The 22,437-nt window shown below is 39.4% G+C and overlaps 2 protein-coding genes across 8 annotated transcripts in view; both read right to left on the bottom strand.

The window, feature by feature from the left end:
* The window catches only part of LOC134317013 (protein unc-80 homolog), a 77,791-nt gene extending 66,453 nt beyond the window's left edge, over window positions 1-11,338 (bottom strand). For all 7 annotated transcript variants that reach the window (XM_062997647.1, XM_062997650.1, XM_062997649.1 and 4 more), the window contains exons 1-12: window positions 11,144-11,338; window positions 9,832-9,880; window positions 6,820-6,976; window positions 6,422-6,702; window positions 6,208-6,331; window positions 5,136-5,200; window positions 4,721-4,851; window positions 3,184-3,451; window positions 2,961-3,095; window positions 2,661-2,877; window positions 2,421-2,552; window positions 535-803 (exon numbers count right to left, since the gene is read on the bottom strand). In XM_062997647.1, coding sequence (XP_062853717.1) covers window positions 535-803; window positions 2,421-2,552; window positions 2,661-2,877; window positions 2,961-3,095; window positions 3,184-3,451; window positions 4,721-4,851; window positions 5,136-5,200; window positions 6,208-6,331; window positions 6,422-6,702; window positions 6,820-6,976; window positions 9,832-9,880; window positions 11,144-11,235 — 1,920 coding nt within the window. In that variant the 5' untranslated portion in view covers window positions 11,236-11,338. The remainder of the gene's footprint in view (window positions 1-534; window positions 804-2,420; window positions 2,553-2,660; window positions 2,878-2,960; window positions 3,096-3,183; window positions 3,452-4,720; window positions 4,852-5,135; window positions 5,201-6,207; window positions 6,332-6,421; window positions 6,703-6,819; window positions 6,977-9,831; window positions 9,881-11,143) is intronic.
* A 6,199-nt stretch (window positions 11,339-17,537) lies between these two features.
* The window catches only part of nomo (nodal modulator), a 31,785-nt gene continuing 26,885 nt past the window's right edge, over window positions 17,538-22,437 (bottom strand). The window contains exons 26-32 of the mRNA XM_062998095.1: window positions 22,041-22,182; window positions 20,471-20,554; window positions 20,271-20,381; window positions 20,081-20,182; window positions 19,868-19,987; window positions 19,673-19,765; window positions 17,538-18,524 (exon numbers count right to left, since the gene is read on the bottom strand). Of these exons, the coding sequence (XP_062854165.1) occupies window positions 18,393-18,524; window positions 19,673-19,765; window positions 19,868-19,987; window positions 20,081-20,182; window positions 20,271-20,381; window positions 20,471-20,554; window positions 22,041-22,182 (784 nt within the window). The 3' untranslated portion in view covers window positions 17,538-18,392. The remainder of the gene's footprint in view (window positions 18,525-19,672; window positions 19,766-19,867; window positions 19,988-20,080; window positions 20,183-20,270; window positions 20,382-20,470; window positions 20,555-22,040; window positions 22,183-22,437) is intronic.

Below are 22,437 nucleotides of genomic sequence, written 5' to 3'. Positions count from 1 at the left end.
TCTTCACTTACAACATTAGCCAATCATGTCTGTGAACTGGCCAATGGATTCAAACCCTGGATCCCTGGATCTTAGCAGTAGTGGCCTTCCTTAATTTACTGCTGTGCCAAACAACAGCCCAAAGATAATGCTGGCGTCAGTAACGTTCATTTAGAATGTAATACTTATTTATTTGTTGATATAGGCTCATACACATGCCACCAACACTGGAATTAAGGGAGGTGCCTGCCCTCGCTGATAAGAATAATGTGTTTGTCTATTCCTATTGGCTCAAATATAATACAACCACATTTTATGAGTCATCAATTCCAAAATCTAAGCAATTCTATAAGCCGCTTCTTATAACCGTTTTGCAACTGCATTTACTGAACATGCATAGCCTTGACCTAGAAATAATCCTGGCTCAGGCATGTGTGCACAAGGACGATTTGATTTTATACAATGTTATTATTTATTTAAATTAAGTACGGCTCATATTGATTAACCAAAACACAATCATACAAGATTATTTTTTTTATAAAGCTTCCCCCTTACTGAAAGATCAAGCATGCCGTTCCTCATAATGAAGTTGTTGGTGCCCTCGATGGTGTCTCTTTCTTCCAGACATGAGTAGTTGATGCAGGAATCAGTTAGACTGCGGGGCAGGTTGGAACATGCCAGCGGCTCACAGGGCATCTCTGGGATGGGGTTGGGATTGCATAGCTTCTTAATATGCTCGGTGAAGAAGTCAGTGTAGCCCACGTTAAATGAGGCCACTGTTGTGTTAAAGGTGGCCATAGTAATGGTTGAGATCTGGGAGCGAACTAAGACACAAAAGAAAAAAAAGGGAGTTTACTAAGCAAACAGAAACAGTTCATTTTTCAGTTGTATTTACACTGTGTTGCTTACAGGATGTGGACATCTGGCTAAAAGCTTGTTGGGCATCCTATTTCAAAACAATTGGTAATAATATGGAGCAGCCACCACCCCCACCTCCTCTATGAACATAAAAGCCTTCACTTCTCTGCAAAGGCTTTTCACAAAACTGTGTGTCTGTAAGAATTTGTGCCCACCTAATCAAAAGGGCATTTTGGCTTGAAAAAGACGTTCCAATTCATTAAAAAGATGTTTAATGAGGCTGAGGTCAGGACTGAGGAGATCTTAATGAACCTCGCTTTGGACACAGGTGTGCAGTCATGCTGGGAGAGGAAAGTTTGTAAGGCCTTCCCCAAACTGTTGCCACAAAATTGGAAACATAATTTATTTGACATTGTTTATTTTATTTACCTTTCAGATATGGATGTAGCTGAAACACTTAAATTCAATAATAAGGGTGGATATCAATCAGGATTAGACTATAGTCTTTCATTTATAATTATTAGTACAATTTTAAATATTAGTCAATCCATCACAGGGCTTTAGCCATTCCCCCTTAGACATAAACAATCTTGATTGTGTAGGCACCCAACTGGCAGAGAGCACCTGCCTAAATTCAAACCCGGATCTTAGCAGTGGTAGGCTAGCGTTACAGATCACTGTGCCCACAGAGCACATATAAATATAATTTGTACAATTATTTTATTACCTAGTGACTCCGGGCTAAAGTGGGCTAATGATAAACCTTGGGCATCAGAGACCTGTAAACAGCCACATCTGGCATCTGGTATTTACCAATGTTCTACTAAGACTGCAAAAATAATGAACCAAATTGAATTACAGCTAAATGCTGCAAATGTAAATAAATGACAGACCGAAGTCACTGCTTGTGCTGGTCAGGATTTAAGTATGACTAGAAATCAGAAATGACTAGATTGGGAGATAAAAGGGGAAAAATCCAGTGATAGGGCAGTAATAGCTTAGTGGTTAAGGTACTTGACTAGTAATCAGAAGGTTGCCGGTTCAAGCCCTACCACTGCTAAGTTGCCTCTGAGCAAGGCCCTTAATCCTCAATTGCTTAAAATTGGGTTCAGTTATAATTGTAAGTCGCTTTGGATAAACGCAGAAAATGTAAATGTATTATTTATGGCAGTTGTAGCCTAGTGGTTAAGGTACTGGACTAGTAATCGAAAGGTCACTGGTTCAAGCCCCACCACTGCCAGGTTGCCACTGTTGGGCCCTTGGGCATGGCCCTTAACACTGAATTGTTAAGACTGTGTAATGTAAGTCGCTTTGGACAAAAGCGTCTGCTAAATGCCGAAAAAGTAAATGTACATGTAAAATCCATCAAAAAGACTTGTGCCAGCAGTAAACCCTGGTTTATGATTTAATGAAAAAGACTTCTAAAGTAATTACACCTTAAGGTAACGGAAAGTGTTTCACTGCACTATTTTAGTGTAAACATGGGCAACTTGCCTGAACGTTGCACTTCTTCGATTGAAATAAACAGTACAGAAGAAGGCTAGGGAACAGTGCATAAAAAATAGGCAAATGGGTTGCCATACCCCCCTCTTTGATGGTGTTTTCACTGTGGCTGTTGGAGTGGTCAGGCAGGTTATGGTGTGAGTGAGAGTGTTTGACTCCGAGACTGTCCACATCTGCTGCTGTGTCAGTGCTGCTTCGGCGAGTTAACTTTCCTGCCAGACAACAAAGCAACCCTCACTTTAGCCAAAACAGGTCTACAATTGTAATGTATGGCAGTGTTGTATTGTATTATGGTTTTAATCCAGTGTTAAAAGCCATACCCATGATGCTTGAGGGCCAGCCGCCTCGGTCTAGGGGGCGGCGGTCGTCACCCAATCCAGAGAAGCTTCCGAATGAGAAGGTGCTGCGTGTGGGAGACACATCCAAGTGGTCCTCATGCATGATAAAGGGCACACCCATGCGCCGCTGCCTCTTCTTCCCCGTGTGGTGGAATGGGATTGAACCTTTCCTCTCCCGGTCCTCTTTGCGGTTCTTAAACTAAATATAAACCAAAGTCGTTAGATGCTCCAGAGGGCAAAATGGGTTAATAATACTGTGCTGGAAATAGCAAACAAATAAACCTTTTTAAAAATGTTCATGCTCATGTCGGCGGAGAGGTCAGGGATGGCTGATCTTCTGAGATTAGTGATGGAAACTTTGGTGAAGGTCTCAGAGCTTAGAGACCTTCCCTCCTCATTACACTTTAGGGTCATGTCCTTCAGGGGAAAGCACAACAAGTTTATTTTCTACATCATGGTACATTTTTTACCATTTAACCTCTGTAAGAATTGCACCGAAACCAACCTGCGTTTTATGTGTGTTGACCAGAGAGGGAGCTGCAGCAACCATGGAGCTGCTCCTTGGTCTAGGCAGGGGCGCTGTAGGAGGTTCAGGGGGGCGCTCTGGTTTTTCCTGCAAAATCTGCCGTAGCCGTTGCAGGTAATAGATGAGCGCCCAGTGCACGCCCTCCTCCGTCCAGTGAGGCTGAAGCAAGCATCGCAACACTGCTACATCAAAGTAACTGGCAAACCGAGCCCGCTGGCACACGGGCACTGAGCCAGGTGCTGACATTCTATCAGTAAGAGTAGAGGATGGACAGAGGGGCAGAGAATGTTTAGAATCAGTGTAATAATAAATTAGAAGCATGATTATTGTAAGAAAAAATATGGCATGTGACTAGTGAGCTATAAAACAGTGAGACTGGTTTGCATTTAGCTTCCTCAAGTTTCCTCATTCTAAAATAGCTTGTCGTGGCTTCATAGCTCTTTAATAAGACTTAATGTGCCATTTGAATAGGGCAATAAAGTATTATTAACCTGCTTCCCCTTTTTTATATCTTCTCATGTCTCTAAATAAGAACCGTTGCCAGGGTTTTTTTGTTTAAAGATAAAACACATTTCATACAAAACTGTCAATATTGTCAGTCAATACTGTTAATGCTGAGTATTATTTTTAAGTATGGTGCTCAGTCGCACAGCCAGCACAAAGTGATACTGCTACGTATCATGTGGGCAGCAATATGCGCCCACCGTTGCGGTGACCAAAGTTCAAAACGCTTATCATGTGAAAGCATGATCTAGTCACCCAATCTAGTCATGTCAAATTCCTGGTCAGACTTAAATCCTGACCAGCACAAGCAGTTACTTTAGTCTGTCATTTATTTACATTTGCAGCATTTAGCTGTAATACAGTTTGGTTTATTTGGGTTGTAATAATACAAAACACTGGTTAATACCCTAATAATGTTCAACACAGAGATGCCAGATGTGGTGACCAAAACTCAAAACGCTTATCATGTGAAAGCAGCAACAATGTAACCAAGATCATGCTAGTAAATTTGGGAGGCTGAATGAGATGGTGTTTAATAGCAGAAAAGCTTGAACAATTACTAGGTGACAGCAGTGTTTGTTTTAACCAATTAGCTTGCAAGGTGGTTTGAAGTACCCAATATTCATATTTAGGTAAAAGTAACAATATATTTTCTATAAATGACTCAATTGAAAGTTGAAGTAACACATGAGAAGGCACTCGGGTGGTGCAGTGGTCTACTACAGTAGCCCACCACCACTGAGATCTGGATTCAAATGTCAGAAGTGCAATCAGGCTGGTCGGGTGTCTACATACAGACATGATTGGCTATGTGTTACTGCATTACAACTGGAGTCTACCACAACACTGACTAGGATAAATGAGTGGTAAAAGATCCCAGACAAGATGACAATTCATCCCAGGGCCTCAGTCACCCCCCACTATGCTACCTGAGTGATCAAGATTTAATTATGCTGTATGTGTAGCCCTAGCTGGGTGAATAGTGTGTGCGTGATATGAAGTCTGTGCTTACTTCTTCTGTGAAAGGCCTCGATCATATGGCTGCTGAGAAGAGCCTCCTTGCTCCACCGAGTTGCCACGGCGACAGCTCTGTCCCTTTATCAGGGGGGAGGAGGAGTCAGATTGTGCAGATTCACACACCACCTGGAAAAAAAACAGGAAGCCACATCACATGACCCACCCTGTAATAAATCATATTAAGTTAAGGATCACAGAGGCTGTTATCTGAAGGCTGTGCAGATGCTAACAGAACCACGGGAAATTAATCAGTTACATTTTTTTACTGAACAAGTTTCTATTTGAGGTACATGATGAAGGGAACTAAATATTTTGTTTTCATATATAAATACAGGATATACACTATGCATGTTTTAGTTTGGCACGTACACGGTGGCCAAACTGGCAAAATGAAGTGATTGGATACTCACAGTGTGACATGGATTGCTGGAACCACAGGGGCTACACTGGTTATTCACTGGAGAGTTTCTTTTGGCTGTGAAAGACAATAATCCAATAAAGGAGATTTGTATCTATAGAAACAAATGATAGAATAAAGGAGAGCAGTGCAAAACAAAAAGATGGACACATCTGATTAAATGCATGTTTGTTCAAAACCCTGTGATGGACTGGTGCCTTGCCGAGGAGTATTCTTGGTGGACCTGCTGCAACCCTGACCAGGATAAAGCACTTAATGGAAATAAAAAATAACTACCAAAACCTGTAAAAATTCATTTTTATTTATACTTTTTAAAAGACTTGCTTATCCAGACAGTGGTAGCTTAGTGGGTAGGGACTGAAATTTTAAGAGTTTGAATCCCGGCTCTGCCATGCAGCCACTGTTGGGCCCTTGAGCAAGGCCCTTAACCCTGTCTGCTCCAGGGGGCACCGTACACGATGAAAAAATGTTGTTGTATTGTACACGTGTATATGTATATATGACAAATAAAGGCATTCTATACTCATTTTTAAAAATATAACAAATACAAAGAGGGGTGCTCGGGTGGCACAGCTCTAAATTACACTAGCCCACTACTGCTGACTTTCAGGGTTGGAATCAACAGTGGTGCTATCAGACGGCCAGGTGTCTAAATACAGACATGATTGGCTGTCTGAGAGGAGTGATTGCCGAGGCCCCGCAGTGGATTGGCTTCCTGTCTGGGCTGTGTTACTGCATTGTGCCCAGTGATTCTGGGGGGACTGGACCAACAGGACCTTGACTAGGATAAAGTGGCGGTAAAACATGAAAATGAAATAGAATATTTAAATGCTTTAATAATACAGGAAACATATAAACAATGGGATATAGTAAGTAATTTATTTTGCTTAGGCTGTTATTTTACCTTTTTGAATAGCTTGGGCCATTTTAGAACAAATGATTATGTTAAAATTACTAAAAATTACTAAAACATATAAGATATAAGTGATATAAGAAAAGGAACCATTGTTGACACAATAACTTAAGAATTAAATCTGATTATTTTCGTAAAAAACAGATCTTACCAGTAATAATGCTGCGCATGGGTTTGATGAGGGCAGAGAAAGCGGGCACTTCAGGCTGACGGTGCTCCCACATTGACTGCCAAATAACAAGTCCACTAGCGAGTCGGAAGGTAAGATCAGATTCCTGTCCAATTCAAAGCAAATTCCATTTACAACACACAGCCTGGATTCCACATGATCCCACTGATTTGGAAAAATAAAGATTAAAACTTACCTTGATGCGGTTGACCAGAGGAGCAAAGAGAAACACAAACAGCTCCACAGTAGCCATGTTCTTATAGTACAGCTTGGCTCGAGCATACTCATTCTCTTCAGGGGTACTACCATTTCGATCCATAGGGCCCTGGTTGCCCAAAGGCTGAAAAAAGCCACTGCTGCTTCCTCCAGACCAGCCATGCCCCTGGTCCTGGTGGCACTCCTGAGCAGCCTCCAGAAGCATCCAGTGGAGAGTGTGAAGCAATTTGGTCTCTGCAACACCAAGTTTATCCTGGTGCCCTGGTATAGGATTATTGTTTTAAGAAATAATGACCCAGCAAGGTTTGCAAAGACGTAGTAAGTACTGTAGTGAGTTTTAATATAGCAAGAAATAGTTTACATATGTGGGGTTCATACCTAGCTTGTTACGGTTGGAAAGGAGGATGGCGGTACAGTGGAGAACATGAGGCAATGCGGCCTGCACTAGTTCCCAGCGCATGATGCTCTGGATGGCCTCGGTGAGAGCTGGAGAGAGTCCATGGAGTTTATTTTCCACCAGCACTCGCTCAAAAGACTGTGTAAAAGAAAAGTGTACAATAGGGTTATCAAGCAACACAATTTAACTGACAATCATTGTGTTGTGCACACTTTTTGAAGTGAATATTTTAGACACTGGCCATCTTTTTAATTTTATAGTAACACAAATGTAAAAATGATATTTAATCTCATTTCATTAGATTTTTATTTGATAACAATATGTACAATAGCAAAAGAAACCCTGTTTATGTTTGGGAATCCTGCTGATAGATGCTTGTCAAAACATTAGGACCATCCACCTAATACGCTCTCAAAACAGCTCTGCCCCAAAGAGACATGGACTCTCCAAAAAGATATATGTAGGAGTCATGTGGTGGTGGGTACCAGGACATTACCAGTGGTTTATTCACCTTGTTTACACTGCAAATGGGTTGTTTACAGTGCATCCTTGTTCTGTCTCTTCCACTGGTAAATGATGCACACATGCACAGCCATCCACATGATCCTGGAGAAAACAGCACTGGTCTGACCAGTTGACCTTCTTCCATTGCTCAGATGTCCAGTTTTAATCCCAGTGAGCACATTGTAGTTGCTTTCTTGGTGGACAAGTTAGCAGTGGCACTTTGACTGGACTAAATTTAGAAAAAGGGTAAGATGCAATGTGTGTTGTGACATATTCACTTCATTCACTGATTATATCTGCCGGATTCAACACCTGAACATAAGTTTGTTTGTTTGTTTACAGGGATTTTAACATCATGTTTTTACACATTGGTTACATTCATGACAGGAAACGGTAGTTACTTATTACACAAGGTTCTTCAGTTCACATGGTTATAGCGAACACAGTCATGGACAATTTACTATCTCCAATTCACCCCACTTGCATGTCTTTGGACTGTGGGAGGAAAGCGGAGCTCCCGGAGGACCACACGCAGACATGGGGAGAATATGAAAACTCCACACAGAAAGGACCTGGACTGCCCCACCTGGGGATCGAACCCAGGACCTTCTTGCTGTGAGGCGACAGTGCTACCCACGAGCCACCGTGCCGCCCCCTGAACTATGAGTAACTACCATCAGCCCAACATTTAATAGATTCCCTACTGTCACACACAATTATTACAAAACAGCCATTGCCATACAGATTTTTGGGGTTGGTTTTATTGTTTTGGCTCATCAGAATATGGTGCTTCCAGGTGCTCTACAGACACTATTAGTTACATCTGAGGGATGGCTGGATAAGGAATTACCTCCTTGCAGAAACAGAAGTGACTCCTACCTTCCTATTAACTTATTATCTGTCTGCTTGCAGATAAGTATATATTACCTTCTGGTCAAGGCACCAGCACAAGCAGCAGAAAAATACAGAGAGTATAGTGTGTTCACCTGTAAGAATCCTCCCCTTTCTGTAAAAATTCACAACTGGTCTGGGTAAAAAAGCAGCCCATGGCAACATATGTCACATGTCAGAGGAGGCATGTACTACCCTGCAGCCCTTGTTAATCAGCAAGTGTCATGCAGCAGTCACAAGGGTCCACAGGGGAATTGAATATATGAAGAAATGGATCAATGCAAAAAAAAAAGAAAAGAAAAGAAAAAAAAAGAAAGATATTTCTGTAAGGAGTTTGTCAGTAGGTGTTTTTAGTAGTAGTAGTAGAACTTTTATTGTCACTATAAATAAATTTTATAAAATGGCCAATAATTATGACCCTACTAAATTCACAGGAAAATGTGCTTAATTTCATGGACCTCAGATTTGTACGTGCCACATATCACAGCAGTCATTAAATAACACGCATCAATTGAATGACAGAATAAATGGAAAGCTACAATACTTAATGGTTGCATGTTAACCTAGAACATCCAGTGACGGTGCGAGGCTCTGTCTCAAATACAAAAAATTTTGTCCACATTTTGACCCCCCCCCTTGCGTCCACAGAATTGGTTGGGAGTTTTCCAAACTCAGTTACCCGAGTCGTGTTTTTATCTGCTTTAAACTTCGACATTTTGACTAACTGATTGCTAACTGAATTGCCATAGGATTGCTAGAGTAACAGACTTCTCTGTGCTGTAGTGTGCTGACAATGTTTGATGTATGTGTTTACATATTGAGTGCATTTTGTCCCTTTGGGGATTCCATAATCAGTAGAAAAGTGTGTTTGTCCACACACGTGATCATCTCTCTGTAGTCTGCGCTGTGCCTCAAAAGAATAAGCCAGTAAAGTATTATGCTCCTGATAGTTTGTCTATGTACAGTTTATTTTATTCATTGTAAACTCAGCAAACTCTAAAGATGCTGGGTTACACTAGAAACACCAGTACAGGGCAGTGTATAAAATTGTATAGTTTTCAACCTGCATCCTACACTTTTGTTTTTAGTCTTATTATTACTATACATGTATGCTTGGATGTGCTGCAGTAAATGACACAAGTCACTTCTGCTGGAATCCAGGTTTTAAATTAGAAGCAGGGCTAATGGCCGGTCTGATGTCTACATACAGACATGATTGGCTATGGCTGGGGCATATGCACTGTACATTAATGCATGTATGCAAGATTTGCATATGGCCAGTGTTGTGGCTCCATTGACTACAATGGCGAGAGACACTGGTACTGTATGGATACAGATGAAGTGCACCCTATACTTGTGGCAGTCACAAGACATAATATAAATATTCCACAGAAAAAAGATGACTGTATATAAAGAGGCCTGTACTTTCAGTGCCATTGGAACATGTGTCCATGTGATTTTTATAGAGGTGCACAACAAGACATGAGATTTAGGCACTGAATGATCACATGACAGAGACAGAGGGTGAAACAAGTGAATGGTGATTAAAAAGAATGGGTGAGGGGAATCAGTTATCCTGATTAATACTGAATACTCACCACACAGGATGCTTCATACTGCTTCCCCAATTTTGGTCGCAAAAATGCACTAAAATGATAAAAAAAGAAATTGTATTTACAGTCAGATGTTTGGTAAATAGAAATTACATGGATTATCACAGTGGATGATCAAATATGCGCTGCTGAATGTTTTATTGTAAATAAATTCTAAATAATTTAAGCACAAGTACAATGTGAATAGCACTTCACATCACTAAAACACAGATCTGGGTCCATCTTCTTTTTGCATTTACGAATCTACTAACAGTCACATGGTATACTCAATAGCAAACATGGCAAACCCCAGCGCTAAACAGCCTGTGTCAAAAGACCAAGAAGAAAACAGATAATTACAAGGTTTTTAAGTTTACCTTGTAATCACTGATTTCTGTCTAGTGTACCTTAAAACAAATGGATACCATTGCAAACTACATTTCTTCTTGCCTGTGTCCAACATTTATACCTACACAATATGGCCAAAAGTATGTGCGCACCAGACAACTAGCGTGGTGGACATCTCATTTCATTAATATGGAGTTGCTCACAGATATAACTGCCTCATCACTCCTGTGTAGGCTTTACACCAGTGTTTGGAGTGTGCCTGTGTAAATTTGTGCTCATTCAGTCAAAGGAGCATTTACGAAGTCAGGTATCTTATCTTAACAATGATTGAAATGTGATTGGGGTTATAGTTGTGTTCAGACCACTGGTTTACCTCTGCACCTAACTGTTCTATGTCTTTATGGAGCTGGCTTTGAGCACAAGGGCAGTCATGCTGGAACAGAAAGGGACCTTCCTTAAACTGTTGCTACATGTTGGGAACATCATTTATTTCATATTGCAAGTGTTATACACCTGTTAGCAATAAAGGTGGCTGGAACATGCACATGCATGAATATTTAGGAGTGAAAAAGACTGGGCCTTCAGTGTAAATCTATCCTAAGTGGGGTTTACTGTACATATGACAGGTCACAGTAAAACAAATTGGAAAAAGAGATTAAAATTGCAAAAAGGTGTAAGAATTTTAAAACAGAAAACAGTAAAGAACACAAAATCCTACAATCCTCCCACACATAGCAATATTAATAATATTAAACATATTCGCACTACATAACATACACAGCGTATTTTATTATAATAAAAACGATACACAAGCGTCTAAAAAGATGACGTACAGTGCAGTATGTTATTAAATATACTATTTACCAAACAAAATGTCCAGCAAAGATAAACAGCTGGATGTGTGTATAAGCATATTTACATTTACCACTAAAAACACCTGCTACTCCCTGTCACCGTGTAAATCACTGACCTGGTCTGTCTCCACAGGAAGGTCTGGATAGGAAACGGTATTCCTCGGCAATTCTCCTGGTCGCTGTCGTCCAAGCTCTTCCTTTTCACCATTTTACCGAGCCTGGCGTCCGAAAACGGTCAGTTAAAATATTCTGTCCGCGGACATTCATGTGATCCTGTATGAGCATCGTGAAATGGCCGCAGGTGGCGGTTTCAGATGAGCACCGAGCCGGAGCTTCTCAGGGAGGAGGCTGAGATCTCACTGATCGACCGAACATTTAAAGATGCAGAACGATTTAAAGAGGCAACCCACCAACAGCACACCAGTCCAGGGGTGTACAAACTTGTTGGGGGCCAAATGTAGGGGGGGAAAAATGGAATGACAAGCCACACGAAACAAATAAATAATAATAATAATAATAATAATAAACATAATTGATTACTAATAATGACACGTCTGCGTGACAAATACAGACATCCCAAGTTGCAAAAACTCATTTCAGGGAGGTACCCCCGGACCTCGACCCCGACCCCCCTTAGTGTGCTAAAAAAAAAACTCTTGCACACACCAAAGGATATGGGTGATAACAGAACTTTTAGGATCTGCTAACTGAGCTACTAAGCTAACTGCTTGCGTCACAAACACATTAATGTGTACTACATAGCGCACTAGATAGTGTGAAAGATAATAGATTTATGTTCCCTACATAGTGCACTAGATTGTATATTAGAAAATAATTTATGTTCCTTACTTAGTGCACTAGATAGTGAACTAGATAATAGACTTATGTTTCTTACATAATGCTTTAGGTAGCGTATTAGTTAACGGATTTATGTTCCCTACATAGTGAACTAAATTGTATATCAGATAACGGATTTATGTTCCCTACATAGTGCACTAGATAGTATTTTAGATATGAATTTATGTTCCCTACGTAGTGCACTAGAGAGTGAATTAGACAATTGGTTTATGTTCCCTACACAGTGCACTAGATTGCATATCAGATCACGGATTTATGTTCCCTACATAGTGCATTAGATTGTACATTAGAAAAGAATTTATGTTCCTTACTTGGTGCACTAGATAGTGTACTAGATAATAGACTTATGTTTCTTACATAATGCTTTAGGTAGCGATTTAGGGTTGCCAACCGTCCCGTAAAATACGGAATCGTTCCGTATTTGGACACTAAACGTCGCGTTTCGTATTGAACAGATACGGGACGCGCTTTGTTCCGTATTTTTATCAATGGGAGAGAAATGCTGCAGATTAGACTGTTCAATACTAGAGCTGGGCGGTTCCTGAATCACCCGGGTTAATGATTCGAATCTTTGTACTGAATCAGGAATCACGAGTCCGAAATCTCAATTAACCCGGATCCTACGAGCCGACTCACTGGAAACACCTCTGACTCAGATGATTTGGCTGAACCGACTTCACTCCAGTCTGTGAATCTAAGTAATAAGTTAAATATTCCAATAAACAAGTGGTTAAACACACTGTATTATCAGTAGTAGTGGAAGAGATTAGTAATGCAGCATATTTTCTTGTAAGCAAAATAACAAAATATAGTTATATTATTATTAAAATGCAAATGCTTACAGGCTACTTTAGTACTGTACCACTTAAGGAGTATCATAGCCACCATGGTAATTTTAAACACTTTGGCTCATTAATATACCCATTTGATTGGTAGGTGATTCAACCCCCCCTCCCACATGGTCAAGATTTCACTTAAAAAAAGTGTCAACTTGTCACTGACAGGAGAGGTGTGAGGTGCCAAGAGAATTAAGAGAGAAGGATTTATTTACTGAAGATGAGTGCATGGAAGACGTAATATTTGGATGCATTTTAATGCAATAAATCAGTCGCAATCAGAATGTCAGTACAAGTGACTCAACATCGCGCACGCTCTTCTGCCTTAGGTTCCGGCTTAGGGCGAAACTAAAGTAACACACAAGCAGGGCCGGTGCAACCTTAACCCCCTCCCCCCAGCTCAGGTAAACACCTGGCATCTCCCCCCCCCACCCTATGCCTTCCGCCAACCCGCCAGCCCAGGGTGTTCCTTATTTCCAACCCTAGGTAGCGTATTAGTTAATGGATTTAGGTTCCCTACATAGTGCACTAAATTGTATATCAGATAACGGATTTATGTTCTCTACATAGTGCACTAAGTTGTATATCAGATAACGGATTTATGTTCCCTACATAGTGCACTAGACAGTATATTAGACGATTTATGTTCCCTACACAGTGCGCTAGATTGTATATCAGATAACGGATTTAATACGCGATCGGGGAAAAAAGTCTGTGTCGCCTGCGTGCGTGTGTGTGTGTGCGCTCTTGGCCGGTCGTTCCAGATTCCGGGAGATTTTATCTGACTTGCGGGCATCAGGGAGCCGCTATGTATATGCGGGAGACTTGGGAGACTTGGGATGTCTGCAAATAGTCTTTACTGACAGTGTTGTGTAAACTAAGATTTTGCTTACCAGTTAATAATTCTAATAAATTTGGTAACCAGTGGACAAATAACATTTTTCCAATGTGCCGACTATGCCGTCATCTCTTTGCGATAGTTGGCTTTGCAGATGGGTGAGCTTTCCTCGATGCCCTCTGTCTTGTGTAGAATACCTGAGATTGCTAACAGTCTTTTCACCAATCCTAAATCATCTGGCAAATCCTTGTATCGCCTTTCTCATCACTTGTTCTCCAAGGATGTTAAACAGACATGGTGAGACGTTACGTCCTTGTCGGACTCCTTTTCTTACCCTGAACTATGCTTATGTGCAGTGGCGGCAATTGTTGCGATGATGGCCAAGGTGACCCGTTCAATGGGTAAATTAAAGCTTAAATAATTAACATCTTAAGTCATCTGTCAGTTTGCCCTCACAAATAACTTTGAACATGGAGAGAGACCAGCTTTACCATTAATCATAAAATGAAGTAAAGACTTCACCCTAACAATTTAATTCAGTCTTCATCAGATAGCATTTTATTTTAGGTACAGCAGATCCAGAATAAAGATTGGCATCGGGGCTGATGTGCAATGAATAAAGAAGTACAATTAAACAATTGGAGAGATACAATAAGTGCAATCACAATTCACAATTTAAAAATTACATTACTTACTTGTAATTTACTTGTAACTTATATGATTTCCCCCCCTTTGTAGATACTTGATGTTTAAATTTGGTCTGGGTGGCCCAAATTCTTTAGTTGCTAATTTATCCTGATTACTACGACGACTAAATGGCATTAATGACACAATGGGCTTGTTAAGTCTGACGTCACACGTGACGTTCGGACCATTTCCGGGTCCAAACGCAAACAACTATGATATGATAAGATAAGATAAGGCTGAACCTCTGAACCTTTTTATATATATTGTAAAAGCAATATTGCACTAATTGTAATTTTCTATGTTTATTGTCATAAATATTTCCTGTTTGGTTAAATAATACTTATTTGAAGTGGAGACTTGGTATTTTAACTATTGATAATTTTTCCTGGTAATCAATGTATGCTGTTATTCATTAGTCCTCTTTGGTTAGCCCTTAAGAGGGCAGAATTGTATTGGCTCTATATACGGAAAATATATATAAAATATACGGAAAGAAAGAGGACGCGGAGCAGTAGATTTTTTACCGTAGTTTTGTTTGTTATACGCCAATTGCGAACATATTGAGTTTTTATTTTGTTTTTATAAGAAACTTGGATTAATGGATAAGCCAATTTAAGAAGAAAGTTAAAATAAATAATGTTTGTGGAAAACATCTGGAACTCTGTGTCGCTGTCATTGGAAATTGGGTTTACAAACACGAGTCATAAACTTCTAGTCCTTCTCAATAGCGATCTGGACGAGAAAAGGTCTTTTATATATATATATATATATATATATATAGACAAGATGTGCAGTACACTAGTTCATGTCATTATTTAATTTCATGTCAACTCATCAAGAGGTAAGCGGTCATATTTTTAATTCATTACATGAAAACTGACATTTCTGACTCTTTGGTTTTACTTTTAATCAGTATAGCTTATAGCTTATAAAAATCAAAAATCCAGGATATCACATGTAAATTATATGAACATATTACATGTAAATTAAAAACAGCTTGAAACACGTGTAATGAATATACAATTTGACAGTTTACATTAAATTATGAACAAAAATATTACTTCATGATATCTAATTGCAAGAAAAGCGGTAGAAAGACAGTTGGGTAGTTTTTTTCCGACTCGGACACAGCACTGTGTATATTGAAAATACGAGGGGTCTCAGCCAACTTGGACCCGGATGTGACGTTTCATAAGGTCGACACGTCACGACTTAACAAGCGGATGGAGTCGCTCCGAACTGAGGTAATGGTAGTCATGGTGACGAGATCGCGACACCAGGTTATGTGTGACGCAAGCACGTAAGTGTGTGCCCTCCCGGAACTCATTCAGATTGTATTGCAGTGCCTGCAGTTCGAAAAAAAGAGCCTTAACATGAGAGTCTATGAGAGCAGTCTGACTGAAAGTCACCCCAAAAAGGGGCGGTACTGTACGGAACACAACTCGACGCTGATTGGACTACGATATTCCGAGGCAAGACAGACTGTCCAGAACAGTCACAGCTGTGATAGAAAAATTTCTTCCCTTTCGCTCTTTGGTGGTGCTCCTTGGTTTTTCTGAATGCCAATCTTCACTAAATACTTACAAATACTATTTTCTTTATGTTTTGCACATTTTCATTTATATTTTGTTGAGTGTGAGTGATGCTTCTTTGATGTGTTGTTTCATTCTAGATGCTTGTTTATTTTGTTTTGTTTATTAGGATTTTAACGTCACGTTTTACACTTTGGTTACATTCATGACCGGAACATTCACCTCACTTGCAGTCTTTGGACTGTGGGAGGAAACCGGAGCACCCGGAGGAAACCCACGCGGACACGGGAAAGACATGCAAACTCCACACAGAAAGGACACGGGCTCTTCACCTGGGCATCGAACCCAGGACCTTCTTGCCGTGAGGCGACAGTGCCAACCACTTAGCCACCATGCTGTCCCACTTTAGATGCAAACGTACAAATAATATACACAATCAGACCTTTTTGTCTAATTGAGATGGGTCTTTGTTTTTGTATTTTATAATTTATTGTTGTGGCACTCTGTTCCATGTTGAGTATATAAATAAAGCAATTTAAATAATAAACATTTGATACAATGTTTTTTTACATTAGTAATTCATTTTACATGTAATTTGGTAATAAATTAATTTAAGCAACAAAAAATCTAAAGAGCCACTTGGGAGCCAAAAGAGCCGGCTCTTTTTAGTGAGCCGAGCCAAAAGAACCGGCTCTCTAAAAGGAGCCGAAATTCCCATCACTAGTCATCTCTCCACCAAACATTGCTGGGTGTAGGTGGGTAGACAGCCCTGGGTTTGGTCGATGGTGTATCTAAATTCTAAACTTTACTTGATATCAAAATGTGTTTGTCACCACGAATAAATATTAAGACAATAACAGTCAATGATTATTTTTGTCTATATACATTCTAAAGTTGATGGCTGCAGCACATTTCAAAAGAGCTAGGACAAGATCATGTTTATCAGTTATATCACTCACCTTTAAACAGCATTTCACCACATCAGCTCCTCAACAGTCAGAGGTCTCTGTTGTTGTATGATGCACATCATAATGAAACACACTTTTTAACTGGAGACAGGTCTTAACTACAGGCAGTCTAACACCTGCACTCTTATTAAAGTCATGCTGTTGTAACACATGCAGAATGAAGTTTGGGATGGTCTTGCTGATTATCAGATGTATAAATAGCAGCATATGCTTTAAAATCTACATGTATTCATATGCATCACTGGCCGTGGAGCACCCACCCTCAAGGTAGTCGCCTTTCCTCTTCTTTACAAAGATCTAAGACCCATACCACACACAGTGGGTCATGCTAAGCCCTGTGTTTCCCCATTTTTTTTTCTCCCGACTTTTAGCGAGTCCAATTGCCTGATTGCATCATGCTTCCTCTCCACTAATGGTGGCCCGGCTCCAATTGAGGAGAACAAAGCTAACCCATGTTAGTTCATGTAATTGCTCAGCCCAGTCGGCAGGCAGAGCCGAGACTTGGTACGACGTGTTCGAGATCCCAGCTGTGGTGTGCTAGTGTGTGTTTTTACCACTGCGCCGGCCTAATGCCACCAGTATTTCAATAATTATTAAGAACTACCACAAAATATACCGGATAGACACTGGAAAAAAGCCCTTGAAAATGTAAGTCTTATAAAAACTCCTTTCCCACCGAATGAAATTTTAAACCCTTTTTCTGACTTTTGACAGATAGTCTGGAACTTATGGCAGTTAAACTCAGCAAAAACCTTTGATTTAAACCATATCAATACACAATGAAGTACACATTAAGATTTGTAACTTTATTGTTCATTTTTCTTTCTGCTGATTCAGAATAGCCATTAATGAAATGGGATTGTTGCCTAAGGACTAACTGGATCAGAATTACATTACAAACAGTAATTTATCAGTAGCTACTACAGGCGTTTGAGAAAAAACACACATGGGATCATATGTAAAATTTGAGGCATATTTCATGATATAAAACTTTGTATTCACACAAAAATTTATATAATCAATAATATCAATATAACCTCCTAAGAAAACACTTCAACGAGTTTGTCAGTGCATATTAACATTTGTTAAGACAAAATGCCAAAAAAAATTCAAATGGAAGAAACTAAAATTATAAAGCATAATCAAAATGAAATAATGCTTACTTCTAGCTTAACTCAGTTTGGCCAGCTATACAGCTATATTTTACAAATTTTACTTGTTAATAAATACTCTATTTATTTAAGATCAATTACTAGGGTCAGTTATTAGCCTTAGATTCTACCAAATAATAAAAACACATCATTAGTTCAGATCCACAGTCCACCCTGAGTATCCACATTCACACATAAATACACACGATTGCTAAGCCATTTTCACATGTACCAGGGATCAGAGACAAATCAATCACATGTACATCAATCTGTTTAACCAGCACTGTAATTGAAGTCCATGTTGGGGATGGATGTGATGGGTCTGAATCCCTTTGGCCTCTGCATCTTATCCATAGCACCAGATGTCATAATACCAAGAAACACTTTATTAAAGTGTTACAAAACTTCTCAGTTTTTAAGAGAATGTCTTATGTGTTGGCAAGAAAAAAAATCATATTAATTTCTGAATGTAGTGGTGGGAGTGGCCCTAGCATCTCATGTGCGTCGTGTCTTGGGTCTTTTGGGCTGCCGCTTGGCATCGTCGACAGCCTGCACTTCGTTGTTAGACTGTGCCAGGCTGCGGACACCCTGAATGCGGCTGAGTAGCCGCAGGAAGAGTGGGATCACCTGAAGATCACAAAGTACAAACCATTAGCATATTATGAATACAGAAATTAAATGCACCTCATTTGTAACACATGATTAGGAGAATATCTAGGTTCCAGCATGTAAAACTAACTAAGCTGTTCCTGCTCATCTATTAAAAAAGCAAACAAACAAAAAAGAAAACCCAAAAAGAAACACAGAATACACTAAAACACTCTTCTATTCATCTGGGGCTGATTGTACCTCAAGATGGTTTGAGATGGTCTTTGTTTTTATACAAAAATGTTTGTCTAATTGTATTGGATTGTTTAGTGTGTTTTTGGATTTACTGTCTGAGGACTGTAATAAAGGAGTGGTGGACAGAGGTAAATAAAACCATACCATGAGGCAGAGTGGTATTTTCTCTGCCAACAAAGAATGGTTTTAAACCATTCTTTTTCGTAAACACCACCTTCCATGCCATCATCATGTTCTGTGTGTTTGATACGAGTATAAGACATTAAAGCCATGACAGCTCTATTTTAAAGTGGGTGGAATTTTCTGGGTGGATTTTTGACCAAATGTACTTTATGCCTAGTTCACATTACACGATTTTGCCCTGATTTTCGTTTGCCGACAGGTCGCCGCTAGATGTGGCAGCTCAGAGGCAACTCTGCGTTGAAACTCGATCATTATGTGTGAACTGTTCAATGACTCGATCCGAGCGGCTCGCTGACTCAAGAAAAATATCTAGCATGTTATGCCAAGTTCACACTACACGACTTTTAGAGTTGCCGGGTCGCTGTACAGTTCACACTACACAACTGGATCTCTTGCAGTCGGGAATCTAAAGACTTGGAAAGTTGTGAAGTGTGAACTTGGCATTAAAGAGTTCCATGTTACTATTAGTTAAATATACTATACTCATATTAGGATATATTAGGACCCATAATGTTACCTTAAACATCAGCTGAATTGTTTATAAACAATAAGCAAGCATAGTTTTATCATAAATCCAAATATATTACATCTCATCAATACATTACTTTTCATACTTTTTCTAATTGTTTCTACTTTTAACTGTTGGTGTAACATCGTAAGAAATAAAGCAAATACAATACTATTCATCTAACCATTCTGTATTCATTTCATCTAAGCACTTTTAAAATACAGAGAAAGTAAATATTTACCCTTTCGTGGTTATACACCATCAGTAACAACAACAAAGTAAAAGGCAGCGCAATGTAGGATCCTTGAGCAACTTCCTGATCTGGAAGTTTTCTCTGTAAAAAGCAATAAATAGTGATATACAGATGACCAGAGCCTGTAACAGCCTGACTTTCTTTTCATGCCTGTGTATATAAATAACTTTTGTGAGTACTTACATTTGGGTTAAATGTGAGCGTGACGTGTTTATGGTAGCCTGAGGACGTGAAGGAGACCTGAGGGAGTTTGAAGTCGTACTGGGAGCGAGGGAGAGTGGTGTCCAACATCAACACGTAACTCTGTAAAAAACATCAAATACAAAGGTAAGTAACGAGAAAACCTGTGCTCATCAGAAAGAGCTCATTTTGAATTATGAGGCGAACCAACTTTACCTCTCCATCACGCGGGAGGGTGGAGAAATGGAAGAAAAGCGATTGGCCTAAGGGCACACTTTGGAACGGACTGTCGAGGTTGTCACTTTTATAAAGCTTAACCTGAAAAGAAAGATGTTTTTGTGTTTCTTCCTTTATTTAAACAAAATGATTTAATTTATTATCCTGTTCAAAAAAGAAATATTCTTACCCATAGGGTTGGTAAATGCTCAGGTAAAGTAATGATGTTGCCACTTAGGTCAAACTGATTGATCTGTCTGAAGGCGATGATGTTGACACCCTCTATGTCACTGCTACCAACCTTAAATATACAATATATATACAACAAATATAGTTTAAATTAAATATTTATTCAAGCCAGGTGATATTGGTTGCATTTCTGGCTCGTACCTCTATAGTTTTGTGCTGAGGAAGTGCTCTCTCAATGTGGTCATTACCCTCTCCTCTCAGTTGAATGACGTAAGTGCATCCAGGCTTGTTTAAAAAAAAACAAAGAAATACAGTTAGTGCTGTTAAGTACCAATCGAATAGTAATTTTAAATTATTAAAAATAAAACGCAGGATATATGAATATTTATAAATATTAAAATTGCAAACACAAATAATAATAATAAATAATCATAATAAAAAGTCACTAAATAAACAACCATCAAACTAAAACTTCCTGCAAAGGCCAAACATGTTACACAATGTTAAAGCTGCCATACGAAAGTTTGAAGGATTTAATAAGACTTTTTAATGGTTTGGGAACTGAGGGCACTAATTGTTGATGATTTGCAATTGGAATTGTCTCATATGAGACTTCAGCTGCTCAAAAGTCCATGGTCACCGTTGTCTGATTCACCTCTTCATGATGCACCATACATTTTCAACAGGAGACAGATCTGGATTGCAGGCAGGCCAGTCAAGCACACACACACACACTGTGTTTACTAAGCCGCCGGGTTGTAGCGTGAGCAGAATGAGGCCTACCATTGTCATGCTAAAATAATCATGGACTTCCCAGAAAACAACATTACTTTTAAAGCAGCATGTGACTCTAAAATCCCAATATACACCTCCATGTCAATGGAACCTTCACATAATGCAAGTGGCCCATGCTGTGGGCACTGATGCACTTATACACTATGACAGATGTTGGCTTTTGCCAATAAGTCTGATAAGTCTGGACATTTTTTTTTGTCTTTGGCACATAGAACTCTGTTTTTATTATGTTTCCACTGTCTTTCCACTTTCTACATCTGAGCTTGGGCCCAAAAAACATAAAGATGTTTCTGACATTTGACATTCTCAGGTTGACAGTTTCAGGTTGCATTCTTGATACCGCAACAAACTGTGATAAATGACAATGGTTTTCTAAAATACTTCCGAGCCCATGTAGCTATTATTATCACAATATCATGACAGTTTCTCATTCAGTGCCATCTGAGCACTTGAAGGTCATACATATTCAACAGTGGTTTCCGGTTTTGCCCAACACAGACTGACATTTCTCCAGATTTCCTGAATCTTTTTACAATATTATGTATGGTAGACAGTGAGAGACCTAAATTATCTGCAATCTTATGCTGATTATTGTTGTTTTTTTTTTTTTAAATGACTGACAATTTTCTCATAAAGCTGGCACAAAGTGGTAAGGCATGACCCACCATTGCTTGCACTGACATCGGTGGATCCTCATTTTATACTTAATCATGATTCCCTCACCTGTTACCAATCATCTACTTATTGTGGAACTTCAATATTCTAGAAACCTCTAACTACCTCTAACTTGCCTTGTCTTAACTTTGAATGTGTTGAAGACATTGAATTTAAAATGTTAATCTTTTCTTTCTACTTTTGTCACTTAAATAAAGATTAAAGAGAATTAAATCACATATTGTTCTTTTTATTGCATCTCACAAAATGTCACAATTTACCTGTATTTAAAGAATAGTTTGTAGTACACAAGCAGTCTTACCAGGAGGCCTCGGAGTCTAAAGCGGCCTGCCTCGTCTGTCACTGTATCCTCGCTGTACATGCTGCACTCTCCCCGCCCCACTGCCTCCACAGCCACCCCCTGCTCAGCATCACCGCTCAGAGACTGCACCATGCCATAGCAACTGTAGAGCAAAAAACAAAATGATAAATCAAACAAAATGCTTCAAGACTTTTAAAATGGTTGCGAGCCAGTGATCATTATAACAAGCTGATAAAAATCTACAGCGACTAAAATTGATAACTGAAATCATTGTGGACCAGAGTGATCCGCTGTAGAGACCTGTAAGAAATTATTCAAATTCTAATTTTACATATTATCTTACTTCAAACATAGGGTTAAAAGATAGATATACTTAGAAATTAAAAAAAGATTTTCT

This window comes from Trichomycterus rosablanca, chromosome 6 (assembly GCF_030014385.1).
Source record: "Trichomycterus rosablanca isolate fTriRos1 chromosome 6, fTriRos1.hap1, whole genome shotgun sequence".
Lineage (NCBI taxonomy): Eukaryota > Metazoa > Chordata > Actinopteri > Siluriformes > Trichomycteridae > Trichomycterus > Trichomycterus rosablanca.
This window is presented reverse-complemented; position numbering and strand designations above follow the sequence as displayed.